Source organism: Setaria viridis, chromosome 8 (genome assembly GCF_005286985.2).
Source record: "Setaria viridis chromosome 8, Setaria_viridis_v4.0, whole genome shotgun sequence".
Classification (NCBI taxonomy): Eukaryota; Viridiplantae; Streptophyta; class Magnoliopsida; order Poales; family Poaceae; genus Setaria; species Setaria viridis.
This window is the reverse complement of record NC_048270.2, coordinates 39,400,799-39,415,365: the sequence shown is the minus strand read 5'-3', so window position 1 is coordinate 39,415,365 and position 14,567 is coordinate 39,400,799. Positions and strand designations below refer to the sequence as shown.

The following is a 14,567-nucleotide window of genomic DNA, read 5'->3' as shown; positions in this document are numbered from 1 at the left end:
TCTGGTGCCCTGTAACACCCAAATTTTTTAAAGAATTTAAATACACTAAAATTTACTCAATTAGGATGTCATTTAAATTTCTAGGCATTTAATTTTATTTTCTCTAAATTAAATTAAACCTTCATAGGAGTTCTTTGTGCATTGCATGCTGGTGCATTTATTTTGATTGCTTGTGTTTGAATCAAAATTGAATCTCAAATTCAATTTCAATTTTAAAAATCTTTCTTTTCCTCTTTTCTCTTCCTCCTCCTGGGCTGCATCCTTCTCCTCCTCCTTTCTCTTTCAACCCGGATCCTATTTCCCTCCAGCCCAGCGCCACTAGCTCCCCTAGCCCGCTCCGCCTTTTCCTCCAGCCCGCGAAGCTACCGCTTTCCCTTTTTCCCTTCGCCAGCCCATGTCGCTCGCTCGGCCCACTCCGTCGGCCTGCCCAGCGGCACCGGCCTCCTTCCGCAGGTCTGACGGGTGGGACCTACCCATCATCCCCGTCCTCCGGCCGGGACTCCACTCCGACCGCGCCCCGACTCCGCCCCTATATAAGCCGCCCTCCCCCCACCTCGAGCACCCCGCAACAGCGCCCCTGAAACCCCAGCAAGTGCCGCCACCCTCTCTCCGCCGCCAAGCACCGCCTTCCGGTGAGCCTCGATCACCGTGAACCGCCGAAAAGGGATCGCCTTGCTTTTCTCATGCTTCTGGTGTTTTCCGCGCGCGAAACCGAGCCCCGGAGCGCCGTATCGGCCAATTCCAGCGAACCGCCGCCGCTCGTCGCCGCCCACCGCCTGGTCCGCCGCCGCTTGGGTGTCGTCTACGACCGAGACTGTTGGATCCAAATCCGACGGCCCGCAGCGAGTCAACCGGATCGTGTACCCAATCGCGTCGCGCGGCACCTCTTTTGCACTGAAGCGCTCGCCTTTTCCGCAAATCAACCCGCAGTCCAATCTAGTTCAAAAATAATTGTGTTTTGGTCCTGTTTTCTTTTGGTTTAGACCCTGAGTTTCTCTAAATCAACCAGCCATCCTAAGTTGCATTTTTGTGGGTTAAACCTTCGGTTTATAGGCATAATCATGTACAAGCCCTCGGTTTTTCGCAGTTCGACCCTAGAAGTTTTGTCTTTCTCGCAGAAAAGCCCCTGGATCTTGTTTTAATCATATCTTTTGCATCTTAACTCCGTTTTTCGCGTTCTTTATATCCACGTGTTTGTTTTAAAGTGTAGATTAGTTTTTCAAGCTTGTTTTCTCTGTTTAGTTGTGATTGGTGTACTGTTTTCTTACTTTGTGCCCTTGTTTGCTTGTTTGTGCTCGTGTGACGCGTATAGACGTTTAGCAATTTGGGGGATTTGAAGATCAAGCCTTCGAGGAGTACGAACAGCAAGAGTAAGGCCAGGAAGGCAAGTGGTGTCCTTGATCACTACTTCTCAGTCCTATACACTTTTACTTTCTCGTACTCAACAATTATGCTATGCCCTTGTTAAGATTAAATTGATGGGTCCCAATTAAGGTTTGCCTAGATTGAATTTACCTTTGCCTTGACCAACCGGGTGTACTTTTATGTTTGGTAGCTCATCCTTAGTTCCTACTTGGGATAAGTTGGTTTAACTGAACTCAATGATTAATCTTGCTTTACTTATGTTATACCTTTCATTAATACAAGATCATAAACGTTTAATCGGAACATGGAGAGCCACCCAGGAAAACAGTGCTACCACAAGACTAATTGGCTCTGGTCTTGGCTAAATAATTAGAAACCTTACTCGTGACGAGGCAAGAGGGGGGACTGAGTCATTGCATCATTGTCCTGTGATAGGTTGTGCACGCCAGACACCGAAACCTTAGCGGGTTACCACTGACTAATGAATCTTTGTAAAGGCCTCGTAGCGTCCCTATGCAATCACACCTCAGAAGTGTGGTATGGTGCCTTGCAAACACCGCATGGTTGGGTCCAAAGTTCTTTTGAACTTTTACGCGACTTCTGGGTAAAGATGTACGACCTCTGCAGAGTGTAAAACTGATCGATCAGCCGTGCTCACGGTTAAGAGCGGCCTGGACCCTCACATGATAATACTAACGAAAGATGGACTTAAATTGTTGTCATACCGCGCATATGTTGTTTACTTTATTTATGTTCATGTTTAATTTGGGGTGGTATAAACTTATACTTAGTTAATTGCTAATAAAATTTGACCAAGCTAATTAAAAGCTGATGCTATTTAGCCTTAGCCATACCTTGGTTGGCCTTACACTACACTATTCCCCACGACTTGTTGAGTACCAACCATAAGTGTACTCACCCTTGCAAAACCGTTGTTCAGACGAAGAGAATCTGCAGAAGTACCTGCACGAGTTTGAGGAGTTCTAGGCATACGGTTCTTCAGTCAGCAGCCTGAGGTGTCATCGTCATCTTCGGAATCCGCTGCGTAATAAGTTAGGCTTGTGTTTTATTAAGACTTTCGGTCATGTAATAAAGTTTAATACTCTCTTTATTCACTTTGGCACTGCCTTTGTTATTCACTTATGTCGTACATGTGTAACTTGTTCCTTGCGCACATGTATTGAAAGCACTCGGTTTTGTCCTTAAAATCGGGTGTGACACGCCCCCTGCTGACGTATATAGCCGTTGGACCTCTACCTAAATTCATCCGACGTAACGTCGGATCATCCGGTGCTGAAGGACTTTTTCCTAAAAACTCTCTTGACGTTTTCAAAGTAAATATGCTTGGTCCGATTCCTTCATCTTCTAGCCATCGGAATATCTTGTGCTATAGGTCTTTCTCCGTCTTCTTTACGAATTGCTCCGACGCTTGTGAAAAGGACCCCGTCGGATCATCTAGTGCTTGCTGCAACTCAAGCTTACTTCTCAGTTGTACCAATTGCTTCGATGGTTGCTCCGATGACTCTGAGATCTTCTGGTGCTACTATTTTTTCTAAGTTGAATACCACCATTTGAGCGCATTGAATATCGTCACCTGGATGCTCTAAAATTATCACAGTGGATGTGTGGTTTCTCCATTGGTCACTTGATGAGCCTTGGTCTTCAATAGATGTATGGACACTCCAGCAACTCTGAATGGGCGAGTGGAGGGGCATAAATAGCCCATGGACCTAAAAGGGCCTTCGCTCCAATAAGTATTCTATGCATTTCCATGCATCAACAAATTTTGCCCTTTTAAATTTCTGTTCTTACCTATTCTGGAATTTATCCCCTGTTGTTGCCTTTAGCTTTCACAAATAAGTTTTATAATATATTATATAAGCTCTTTTACGGAACACAACACTAGACTATATTTGTGTTCGAAAATGACTAGTATAAACATATCCGACGGTCAAGATTAATTAGATACTACTGAAACCTACGCCTGTGGTATGGGTAGTAGACACGAGTAGTATAGGTAGTATAAGGGTATCATGGTAAGAAAACACAAATGGCACCACTATAATTTTATTTTTGATACTAGCAGAAAATTTAAAAGACCATTCTATTTGAAATATCACTTTTTACATTGTAATAATTACTAAATTATCCATAATAATGAACAGTTAGATCTTATATATATACTATATACTACTAAGTAGTAGTATTGTGGATCGTAAAAGAGCTCTATCATCTTGGTGTTCATTTTGTAGTAACGAGCCTGGTTTCCTTAAACAAAAGAGATGTGAGACGGTTGAGTGATAACCATTCTTGACGTGTTGCAAATTTCGGGTAAAATTTCTTCAGGTGTGTGGCTTAGCGTCCATTTGTTTCGCGTGACGTTTCTTTTGTATTAACGAGCTTGGTTATGACGGGTCCCTTCCATTGTGAGTTGTGACGGGCCCCTTCCAGGAATCCATGCCTAGCATCGATTTTTTACAAGTATCATAACATACTTAAAATTCAATCGGCCTGCTCCGTAGAAGCAGCCGCTTCTCCAGAAATAGAATCCAATATCGGCAGTAGCACTTATGTATATTGTGTCGCATACATGGTCATAGTGAATGTTCATGGTTCAGATGGATTGACTATTGCATTCATGGTGTGCTCTAACTACGAATGGAAGCAATAATAGAATGCTCAGCTTCTGTTGCTGGCCATGCATGGTATAGCACTAGCAATGAGCAATAACTAACAACCGGTGGCGATCAAGTCGTTGGCCTTCTCCTTGAGAAGCTCCCACGCGGCCCGGACGTGCCGCATCTCTGTCATTGACCCACCCACGGCTAGGCGGATCACAAACTTGTCGTCCACGACGAAGTGCGTCATGAACGCCCGGCCGCTTGCATTCACCTCTGCGAGGAGGTCGCGGTTCAGGGCCTCCACAGCTTTATCCGCCATGAACCGCGGGCGGAGGCGGAAGCACACCAAGGAGAAGTTCCTTGGCACCACGACCTCAAACCGCTCGTCCGCCGCCACGACGTGCTCGAACCACTCTGCCATCTGGATGTGCCTCCGTATGTGCGCGCGCATTCCCGCCGCTCCATAGCGCCGTAGCACCACCCAGAGTTTGATGGCACGGAAGCGGCGTGACAGCGCGATCTGCCAGTCCTTGTAGTCGACCGTTTCCGCCATCTTAGACGCGGTGCCGACATTCTTGAGGTACTCCGGGTCAGTGGACAGTGCGTCGGTCATGGTGGTAGGGTTCGCCACCCAGAGGCAGCAGCAGTCCATGTTGGTGAGGAACCACTTATGTGGGTTCATGCTCAGCGAGTCCGCGAGCTCGGCACCGTCGAGGTGACCTTGGAACTCCGGGCAAATGGCTGCGCTTCCGGCGTAGGCTGCGTCGATGTGCAGCCAGGTTCCTGTAAAACATGTATTCTTGTCAGATGGTTATAGGAACTGATTGTTGATTGTTAAGTGAGCATGAAATCGTGACCTGTGACCGCATAGCGCATTCCATTTCTACGTATTTAGTGTCACCGTATGGGTGATTAGCGTATAAGAGAGGGAGGTTGAATGAATTACCATAACGCCGGGCAACATGGCCGAGCTCGCGCACTCGGTCAATGGCCCCCAGACCAGTAGTGCCGACGGTGGCGCAGAGGTAAAGGGGAACCAGCCCGCGGGCGACGTCTTCCTCGATTGCTCTTTGGACGATGGTGGCGGTCAGGCCGTATCCCGAGTTTGCCGAAGTCCGCAGGATGCGGAAGTTTGCTGGAGGGATGCCGACGATGCTCGCGCCCTTCTGGAAGGTTGCGTGGGTCTGGTCCGAGGCATACACGACAAGCTTGAGGATGCCCTCATGTCCGAGCTTGCTGAGTGCACGGTCGCGCGCGGCAGCGAGAGTGCACACCACCGCCTCGCACGTGCTCCCATGCAGGACACCGCCTCCTCCTCCCTTGAAGTGGAAGTGCTCCGGTAGGCCGAGGAGGCTAGCCATCCAGTCAACCACGACCTGCTCCAGCTCAGTGGCCACCGGTGACGCCGTCCAGACGAACGGGACGACGTTGAGACCAGCCGACAACATCTCCCCGGCGAACCCTGCGGTGCTTGCATTCGCCGGGAAATAGGCAAAGAAGCTAGGGCTCTGCCAATGTGTGAGGCCGGAGAGGATATCCCGCTGCACATCATCCAGTATGCGATCCATGGAGTCGCCCAACTCCGGGGCTGCCTCCGGAAGAAGCTTACGGATGGTCCCTGGCTGGGTGTTGGCCATGACCGGATACTTATCGACGTTGCGGTAGTAGTCGGCGAGGAAGTCGACCACGGCACTGGACTCCCCAGCGAATGAATCGGGGTTCAGTGGCATCATGGCTTCAAGTGGAAGGCTACCCATGGCCACTGATTTCAAGGGGAAATTAGCTAGCTAGATAGCGTTCACTGCAGTACCGAAGGACTAATGAGTGATTTGGTTTCGAAGCCAACTTCTGGTTCCTATGTATAGACTGTGCATTCTGCCATGTGCACCACGAACACAGGTCACAGGAAAGACACTGACGGCATGCTCTACTACCTACCTTCCTGGTGACTCGCATTTTTTCTACAATCGTTTGTAACGTTTCCAATCTTTACAAGTAATAATTAATGATTATCATATCCCAGCCAAAAATATAATAAACTATGTATAATATGGGTGCATGCGGTCATCATGTGCGCATGTCGGAGAAGGTGCTCACGCGCTTGTGTCAGGAGCTCTGGGTGTCACATGCTATGCCGGGTTGCAGACAGATGAAATTGCTTCCGTTCACAATGCCAGACATTTCCGTATGATGAAATATAATGTGCAAGCCAGTGGATTGCAGGTAAACTAGTATATATTAGACAATTTCCTAAGACCACGTTTCCATATTTGAAGATACTAAATTACTTTTTTATGCATATATAAATCGTAAGATTAAATAAAATAATAACAAAAACCAAGAATACTAAAGAAAAGGGCAGTTTATTTGGGAGTAATACTTATTTTCTATATATGTTGTACTACAAAAATACGATTTCCCAAGAGATTTTTTAGAAGAAATAACTAAAATCCCTCAATACTAGTGAAATTATGGTTTTGTTTGCACACGTATTGTACATATGGTCCTCAAATTTTGACTTGCGCGTGGGGTTGGGTGGGGTTGCTGAAGTGCCATGGTAACAGCAGGTATTCTGAGCCACTAAGAAACCCATGATGCCACCTCAAAAGAAGAAGAGAACCATCGAAGATGAGGCTGGACAAGAAAGGCAGCTTGTCTCAGTCGAACAAGTTAACACGGAGAAGGCAGAAAAAGTTTAAAAGAATCGAGGCTAATTTAAGAACAAGATCACAGAAAGGCATGGTTGAGGCGGGGACCTCGAACCAAACTCTGCAGCAAACAAGCACGCAAGATGAACCCCTTAGTGAAATAGAAGAAGAGTTGGCCTCGGCACTCAAGCAGCTAGAGGCATTAAAAAAGAAAAAGAAAAATTTGCTCAAGAGCTTCAGGCTCAAAGACTAGCAACCAACAAGCTAGTGAGGCTAAATGAGGCCAAAAGGCAGCTGGCAGAGTTGCAGCAAGAGTTGAACGAATTGGAATACTTGTGTAACACACCGCAACAGCCGCAGCAGCCACCACTTCAAACCTTCAACACCAATGACACACCCATCATATACCCGAATCCTAGCCTCGTTGGGCACAACACCAGAGTGACAATGAGCGCATACACAACTACCGACAAAATCTCCCAATTGTCCTTAGGCCTGCAAAAAGCCCCATGGTCCACAACCTACAAGGCAGTTGCACTACCAAAATTCAATGGACAAACAGATCCCCGCTAGTTCCTCATGAGTTATGAAATAGCCATAGCCTCGGCAGGGGGAGATGATGTAGTATTGGAAAAGTCATTCATTATAGCGTGCGAGGGTGCAGCACTAAATTGGTACTCTCTACTCCTGCTGCAATCTGTATACAGCTGGGTCGATCTTAAAACCAAACTTATACAAAACTTTCAAGGCTTTCATAGAGCCATGACTGATGAGGGGGATTTGTTCAATTGTGTGCAAAAAGATAAAGAGCCTTTTAGCAAGCTACGTGAGAAGATTTGTCCAACTTAAGGCACAAACCCCAGATGTGGAGGATAGCATGGCTATAGAGATCTGCATCAAGGGGCTTAATCCGAGGCCAACAGCCTCAAAGCTATCAAGGAAAAAGCCAAAAAGAATGGAAGCCCTGTTCGCAGAGATGGATAAATATTGCAGATCAGATGAAGACCATAGAAGAAGGGTCGTGGAAAGAAACCGCCAAAGGCAAGCAGAGAAAGGTCAAAACTGGCAAGCTTCGTGATACAGTCACCAACAACAGCACCACTCGCACCCAAACTAACTGCTGGCCATCAAGGATAACCAACCCTCGTTCAAAAACCAAACCCAAAACCAAAACCAAGGCCAAAACCAGAACCGATACCACCAACATCAACCCAATTTCAGAAGTGGCCAAAGAGGCAACCATGTCGGAAGAGGTAGATCCTTGTAAAATTTCCATTATTCAATGAAATGAAGTTCCCCCTATGATCTTTGTCTTAGATGCAACAACAAGTTGCCTAACCTCGAGTTTCTGTGCATTGAAAACTTGCGTGTCTGCACAAGTCTCAGATGCAACAACAACTTGCCTAACCTCACGTTTCTGCGTGCTGAAAACCTACGTTTCTGCGCAAGATATTTTAAAGCAGCAATAAGCTGCATAGTCTAACATTGAACGCACACTATATGCACATAAACGTATTTTCTCACTCAAACACCACAGTGATTGGCCTTGAACTTGCAACTCAGAGAATAGAAAGACTGCAGCAAGCGATCAAAGGCAGCGATAACACTCGGAATAAGCCATGCTGAGTCTAAACCCCCTCTGCGCAAAAGGACAAGGGGGGTGACGTTTTTCAGAGTCGAAAATTCATTTTGTCCTTTCGCACGAAGGCCCTAGCCTCAGCCAAAGCTCTCACAATAGAATAGAAAGACTGACATTTTTTCAAAAAAGGCACCCTATTTCCCTATTTTCTCAACCTCGCAAAATTTCATGGTTGAAGCAACTAAGGGTGCCTTTGGTTGGACTTTCCAACCTACTTTTGCTTTTGCAAAAGCCAAAAGCCAACCAAAGGGCCTAAAAGCCATACGTGCTTTTGACCAAAGCCATACGTGCTTTTGCTCAAAATCAAAAGCACCTTCCCCCCTGCTTTTAGCTGCTTTTGGGGCAAAAAATTACCCACCTACCACTTGTTATGGAGGATAACGGTTCGTTTTCCCCTTCTATTCCCGTCCACTCCCCATCACCCACACCAGTCCCCCCACCCGACCATCACCTTAGTGGCCCGCCGCCTGGTGCTCCTCCTCCTCGGGACTTCCCCGACCGCGTTGCCCAACCCCAATGGTGGAGGCGCTGCTGCTCGCATGCCATGCCCTTATATTCTCCCTCATCGCGACCTCCCAGTCCCACCACCTCATTGCCGCCGTCTCCTACCTCTCCCCGTCCTCCCTCCACCACCACCTCCTCCGCCTGTTCCGCCACCCGCTCCTCTGCCTCCTCTCGCTACTCCTCGTGCTCCTGTTCGCCTTCCTCCCACTGGCTTCCATGACGCTCCTCCCACTGCTGCTCCTCCCACCGCTGCTCCCATTCCTCCCGCCCCACCTCCCGCTCCTCCTCTCCCTGTCGTTCCTCCTCCTCGACCATGCCGCAGGCCTCCTTGCCGTCTCGCTCCCGGCCTCCGACCTCCAGCAGCACACACTCATCATCGCGCGTCTCCTCCTCCTCGCCGCTGCCATGGCATCCCTCTCCTCATCACTCTTCGCCTCCACACCGAAGGGCACCATGGAGGCGGGGCTCGCCTGCGCGGGCGGCAGGCTCTTGGCGGCACAGACCAGCCTCAACCTCTATGTCGACGCATGCGTGCCCGCGGGGTGCTACTGCCTCCTAGATGCCGGTGGTGCTACGGTGCCTGCCACGTGGTGCAAGGTGGAGGAGGTGAGGCGCAGGCCATCGCCATCATGGACCTCGCCCTGATTGTGGACTGCATCATCGTGGATGCCGTTGCGGCCCTGGTGCTACTCGGGGTGCTATGGGGTGGACAAGCCAGCGGGAGGAAGAAGAAGGGTTAGACCCGCTCGTCAGTGAGAGAGGGAGAGAGTTGAGTGGGGTGGACTGTGGATGACATGCAGGGTCCACTCGAAAATTTATTCAAAAGCTACATCTGCTCTAACCAAATGGCCTTATACTTTTCCCACAGCTGCTTTCTCACAGCTGCTTTTCTACAGCCCACAACTCACAACAGCTTTTTGAAAAGCCACAGCCCAACCAAACACATCCTAAGGGTTGCGATTTCAACCAAACTATCATATTTTTTAAGTCAACATAACTCGAAAACAACTTTTCTATTGACTTATCTTGTGGTTTGTCAATACTCACTTAACCTCGTTCATGCAAAAGAAAAGGGCGAGGTTGGATGTTTTTTCGGAAAAAGGATAAAAGGGCGGGGTTGACATTTTTTGGCAAACAAAAATCGTTTTCATCCTCTTTCCATGAGAGAATTGCCTTGGGTAAGACCCACGTGCCAAGAAGGGGGTGACGTTTTTAAGCTCCGTTTGAGCTTAGACAACAAGCGTGCAAAGTCAACAAAAACCTACGCATAAAGAAACTAGGGCAGGGGTGACGTTTTAAACTAAAACATTGCTCATTTCTTTAAGCTACATCTTTGTTGCCATTTGAGTAGAATAACTCAAACATAAAAACGTTAAGATAAAAAGAAATCCGTGAAGGTACAAACGCCAAAAGTAACCAGCTTCGAGCATGTAAGTTCCGGCTGAGCAACAAATATTTACAATCTGGCCCGCAAAAGCAGCCAACTAAGTATCAAGTTTATCAAAACATCCCAAACCACAAAACAAATCTCTAACTAGCTTCGATAATCACTGCCCTCCTTGATCAGCATCATCGTTCTCGCTCCCACCTTCGCCTTTTGCTTCCTATGCCTTGGCCTACGAACACAAGAGGAACAACATCAGGAAATCAACAGAAAAAATGCAAACCTTATGAAATACAAAGTTATGTGAACCCTAACCTGTGCAAGCCGCTCTTGAGCAACCAGCCTTGTGTACTCTCGCCCGGAGGTAGCCCAAAGCTGTTTGAAGAAATTTATCTTCATGGCTCTCAAATTTTTAGATTTCTCCTCTTCATCAAGCTCCGAGGCCGAGGGGAACATATAGGTGCGAGCCGCAAGTGTTAAGAAATGAGAGTAGCTGTTCTTTTCAAGGAGTTGAAATGCGCTATCAAGGCAGAAGGAAGTAGCAAAGTTGCTGCTACCAGTAATAACCTCGGGCAGGCCTTTGAACTCCTCTTCCACCCAATCAAATATTTCTTTTACACTTTCATCACCCAGAAACAAAAGAGGCTCTGTGCCAAACTTTGCAAGAGCAGTTTTGTACACCTCATAGATCTCAACGAACTTTTCCTTGAGAGCCCGCTCTGCTTCCACAACAAAGGTCTTTTGCTCTTTGAGATCCTGACCAAGGGTATGAATCATTTTTTCCTGCTCTATGACAGTCTGTACGTCTTTTTCTGTGGCGCTTCGGAGTTTCTCCAAAACACCAAGATTGTCTTCGGGTCTTTTCTCCAGCTTCTCAACTTGCTGCACGAGCTCGCTGTAGGTATTTGTTAGCAGCACGTTGTTCTTTTTAAGGTCAGAGTTAGAATCGGCGAGCTCGTTCTTCAAGGCATATAAAACCTTGCTTTCCTCCTCAAGCTTTGCAACTCTAGCCTCTAGCTGCATCATCTTCGTGCTCTCGGCTAGCATGCTCTTTTCCTTAGCCGCAGCCTTCTCCATAGCATCTTCCCAAGGATGATGGACTGCAAAATCAAAACACCAAAATGAAAAGACTCATAAAAAAAGAGAGATAAGAAACAAATAGCAAGCGTCGAACAAAATACCTTGTATCCGATGGTAGCTGACATCCTAGCTAAGTCCTTTTGCTCAAAACGCCTAACTGATTTTTCATACTCTGTCAAAAGAAAGGCACGTCAAAGCATAGCAAAGTAGAAATTAAGTACAGACAAAACAAACTAAGGAGCAAGCGCTTACTCTCAGGATTAAAAGACTTGTCCTCGTAATCAACCTCAAAAGGCACAGTGGATTTCCCAAGACCTCGAGTAGGGATAACCTCGCCTTCCTCCCTTTCTCCCTGCCCACCAACCTCGCCGACAACCCCCTCAGACATCTTGAAAACCTCCTTGGCTGCTCTATCTACACCACGCATCCCATCCTTAGCTCCCCACAACAAGGGTAGGTTGTAGCGATTATCGTCCTCACCTGAACCCGGCACATGAACAGCAATGAGCTCCTGTCTAAGGTTGGTGCCGTAGGCCTCGTTGTAACGTTCCAGAGAGGGTGACAGTTCAGAATCTGCAGAATAAGGTTTTACCCTAAATATTAGAGGAGGTTCCCTATATATCTCCCAAGGTGCACCAGTGGTTTTTTCCAGCTCCATCAGAAATCTAAATGACGCATCACCACAATCAAAAAATCTCATCCTAGGCAAATGTACAACGACATGTTTACCTGGCTTTGTCACCTTCGAAGTAGATGCCTTAATCTCCTTAGCAATGGTATCCACGATCTTCTCCTTCAAAGGTTTGGCCTTGTGCTGTAGAGGGGGTGCAGCAACCTTAGTCTCAGTCTCCTTTGAAGGAACACTAGCCTTGGGGACCGATATAGGGAACATAGACAAGTCCACATCCAAAACAATATCATCATCATCATCAAAGGCTTTGCCGACGTGAGACTTCCTCGTAGACTTCTTTTCTTTCATACCGGCCAGTGCGCCGGCAGCCTCGAGTTCGGACTTGGTCGCAACTCGGATGGCTTTAGAGACAGGGGCGTGGAGGATTTTGCAGCCTCGCTTGAGGAACTTTGTCCAATTTTTTCTTACTTCTTCTAAGCTTCGAGGCTCGAGGTCTTTAATTTTGCTTTCGCACCTCGAGCACGACCCTTGATTGGCTGTCATCCTTCTTTGAAGTCACTGCCGCGGCCTTAGGAGCGGTGCTCTCGGCCTTTCTCTTTTTCCACCTGCCACTGCTGCCAACCTATTCCAAGCCTGTCGCGCCAGCCTCTCGTGCCCATTTCAAGGTCTTGCGAGGTTTGGGATGAGGCTTAACATCGACCCCAAGTTCCTCGAACACACGGTTGACCCGAAGCTCGTGTGCAATGATCTTTCGAGCTAACATCAGCTCAGTCTCAGTACTCGGGCCAATTATATCAACAGCATGCCTCTCAACATCCTCTGCAAAAAGACCGGGGTTGGCATCCACGGGCAGCTCCACTCCAAAGCAAGGGTAGAGGAGCGGGCTAGTACTCCACAAAACATCTTTTGGCACAATCTCCAATGGACTCCACCCATCAGAAAGGGGCCAAATATTGGCTGCCAAAAACTCTTCAACAAGATCCAGCCGGGGATCGACTTCGAGTCCGGGAGGAAAGCGCCCTTGCACTCCTTGTCTGCCTTGGACCTTGTAAATGCAGGGGTAGTAGCAATATCCATAGGGCCCAGGGGTGCACAGAAGGATAGAAAGATCGGTTGATACCAGACGCATCGGCCCTGTCAATCTTGATATAGAAGTAGTAGCTTAGCCAATTGTCTTCTCACCTATTGTTCTGGGCATAAGAAAGCTCAATCCTCTTGATTCCTTGCTTCTCGTCAGCCTTGTACAAATCCTGGTCCTCCGCAGCCTCATTGCGAAGCCCAACTTGTTTAGTGAACTCTTCTGATGTCATGGGCCTAGCGGTTTGCATAATACGAGCCAGCTGCAAGGCATCGAAACATCATCTCCAAAATGACAAGCAAGGGAAAATCTCACACTAAAAGAGAGACACAAGTAACATTGTTACCTTTGAGATCCTCGAGACCAAGGAGAACAGCATACAATGCATGAATCTTAAAGCACGGAAGCAGCGAGCAAAAGCAGGAGCGCAAGGGTTTTAGCCGCGAGGGTAAAAACGAAAGCGACCCCACCCCCCTCTTTTATAGGCATGGTAAAATGCGTGAAATGGCGCCTGTAACCACGAGCTAGATACGAAGGGTCACCCAATAGGAAATCAACACGTAAGACCAAAAAGGTAATTGTCGGCTCATTTCTAACCAATGCTTGAGGGTGACGTTTTTTGGGAGCAGATCCTTAAGTCGCGGGTTCGGTTGTCGGTGTCGAGCCTTGCCCACGAGGGGCTACTGTTGGGGATCGCCCAAAAAGATGGTCACCCTCGAGGTCGTTACATTTAGCGTCAACAGCTTAGCCCCTCAAAATAATTAACCTCGGGTGAGGACCCCTAACCTTGGGTGGTTAATCTGGCGTGGAAAGTAATCATAGCCTCGCTATCCTGAATCTTACCTTGAAGCCCGGAGGCACACAGATCGCCAGACACTAACCAAGCTTGACCTCGAGCAGTCGAAGCTAACCTCGAGTGCTGAGTTATTTAGTGTCTCATGCAGGATCGCTGAATCAGGTCAAGGAGCAGGGCGCGAGGCTAGCGTCTCTTAGGTGCGAATCTATGGCGATCATGACTCCCGAAGCTAAGATGGCTTCGGTCACGAGGTCAGGAAGCGTGGAGGCGTTGGAAATGTGAAGGCGTGATTTGTGGAACCATGTGAGAGCGTGAATCATGGAGCTGACTAAAGGCGTGAGAAGCGTGATCCAAGGAGGAGACCAAGTTATACAAGTTACCTCCATGTAAAGCATATTCTAGGATTGTAGTGGGTGAGTGAGGGTAATTGCGGAATGCAAAATGTCCTCCGAGATACTATAAAAGGAGAGCCCTACCCCGATGTAAACATATGTTCATTTCTTTGGAATTGAATTGCAAGGACTGCTCAAACCTCATTGTGTTTGAGCCTCCGCGAAGCCTGTTTTCCAACATAATTGGAAACGTTTCTCACCCAAACCAGAACCACCTTACCGCTCATGTCGGACCCACCTATCATGCAATTGAGAGAGGATAAGGTGGAGACCCATAAAAACCACAAGTTAGAAAATGTTTCTACCAAAAAACCAATTCCATTTTTACCGATGCGTTTCCTACCCGCCCCACCGTACGCACTCATCATCTTTCCTCCGTCCCTGTCAGTCACGTCTCCTCTGTTTTCTCCTTTTCTTCTCTGCCGCGCA

The 14,567-nt window shown here is 47.7% G+C and overlaps 1 protein-coding gene and 1 pseudogene across 1 annotated transcript; one reads left to right on the top strand and one right to left on the bottom strand.

Moving 5' to 3' along the window:
• Positions 1–3,904: 3,904 nt before the first annotated feature.
• Positions 3,905–5,824, bottom strand: LOC117866385 (tyrosine decarboxylase 1). Its single transcript, XM_034750580.2, has 2 exons — positions 4,933–5,824; positions 3,905–4,769 (listed from the first exon to the last, which is right to left on the bottom strand). Exons 1-2 carry the CDS (start codon positions 5,741–5,743, stop codon positions 4,096–4,098), a joined length of 1,485 nt encoding a protein of 494 aa, XP_034606471.2. The 5' UTR covers positions 5,744–5,824; the 3' UTR covers positions 3,905–4,095.
• A 2,945-nt stretch (positions 5,825–8,769) lies between these two features.
• LOC140223630 (uncharacterized) lies at positions 8,770–9,713 on the top strand (annotated as a pseudogene).
• Positions 9,714–14,567: the final 4,854 nt, after the last annotated feature.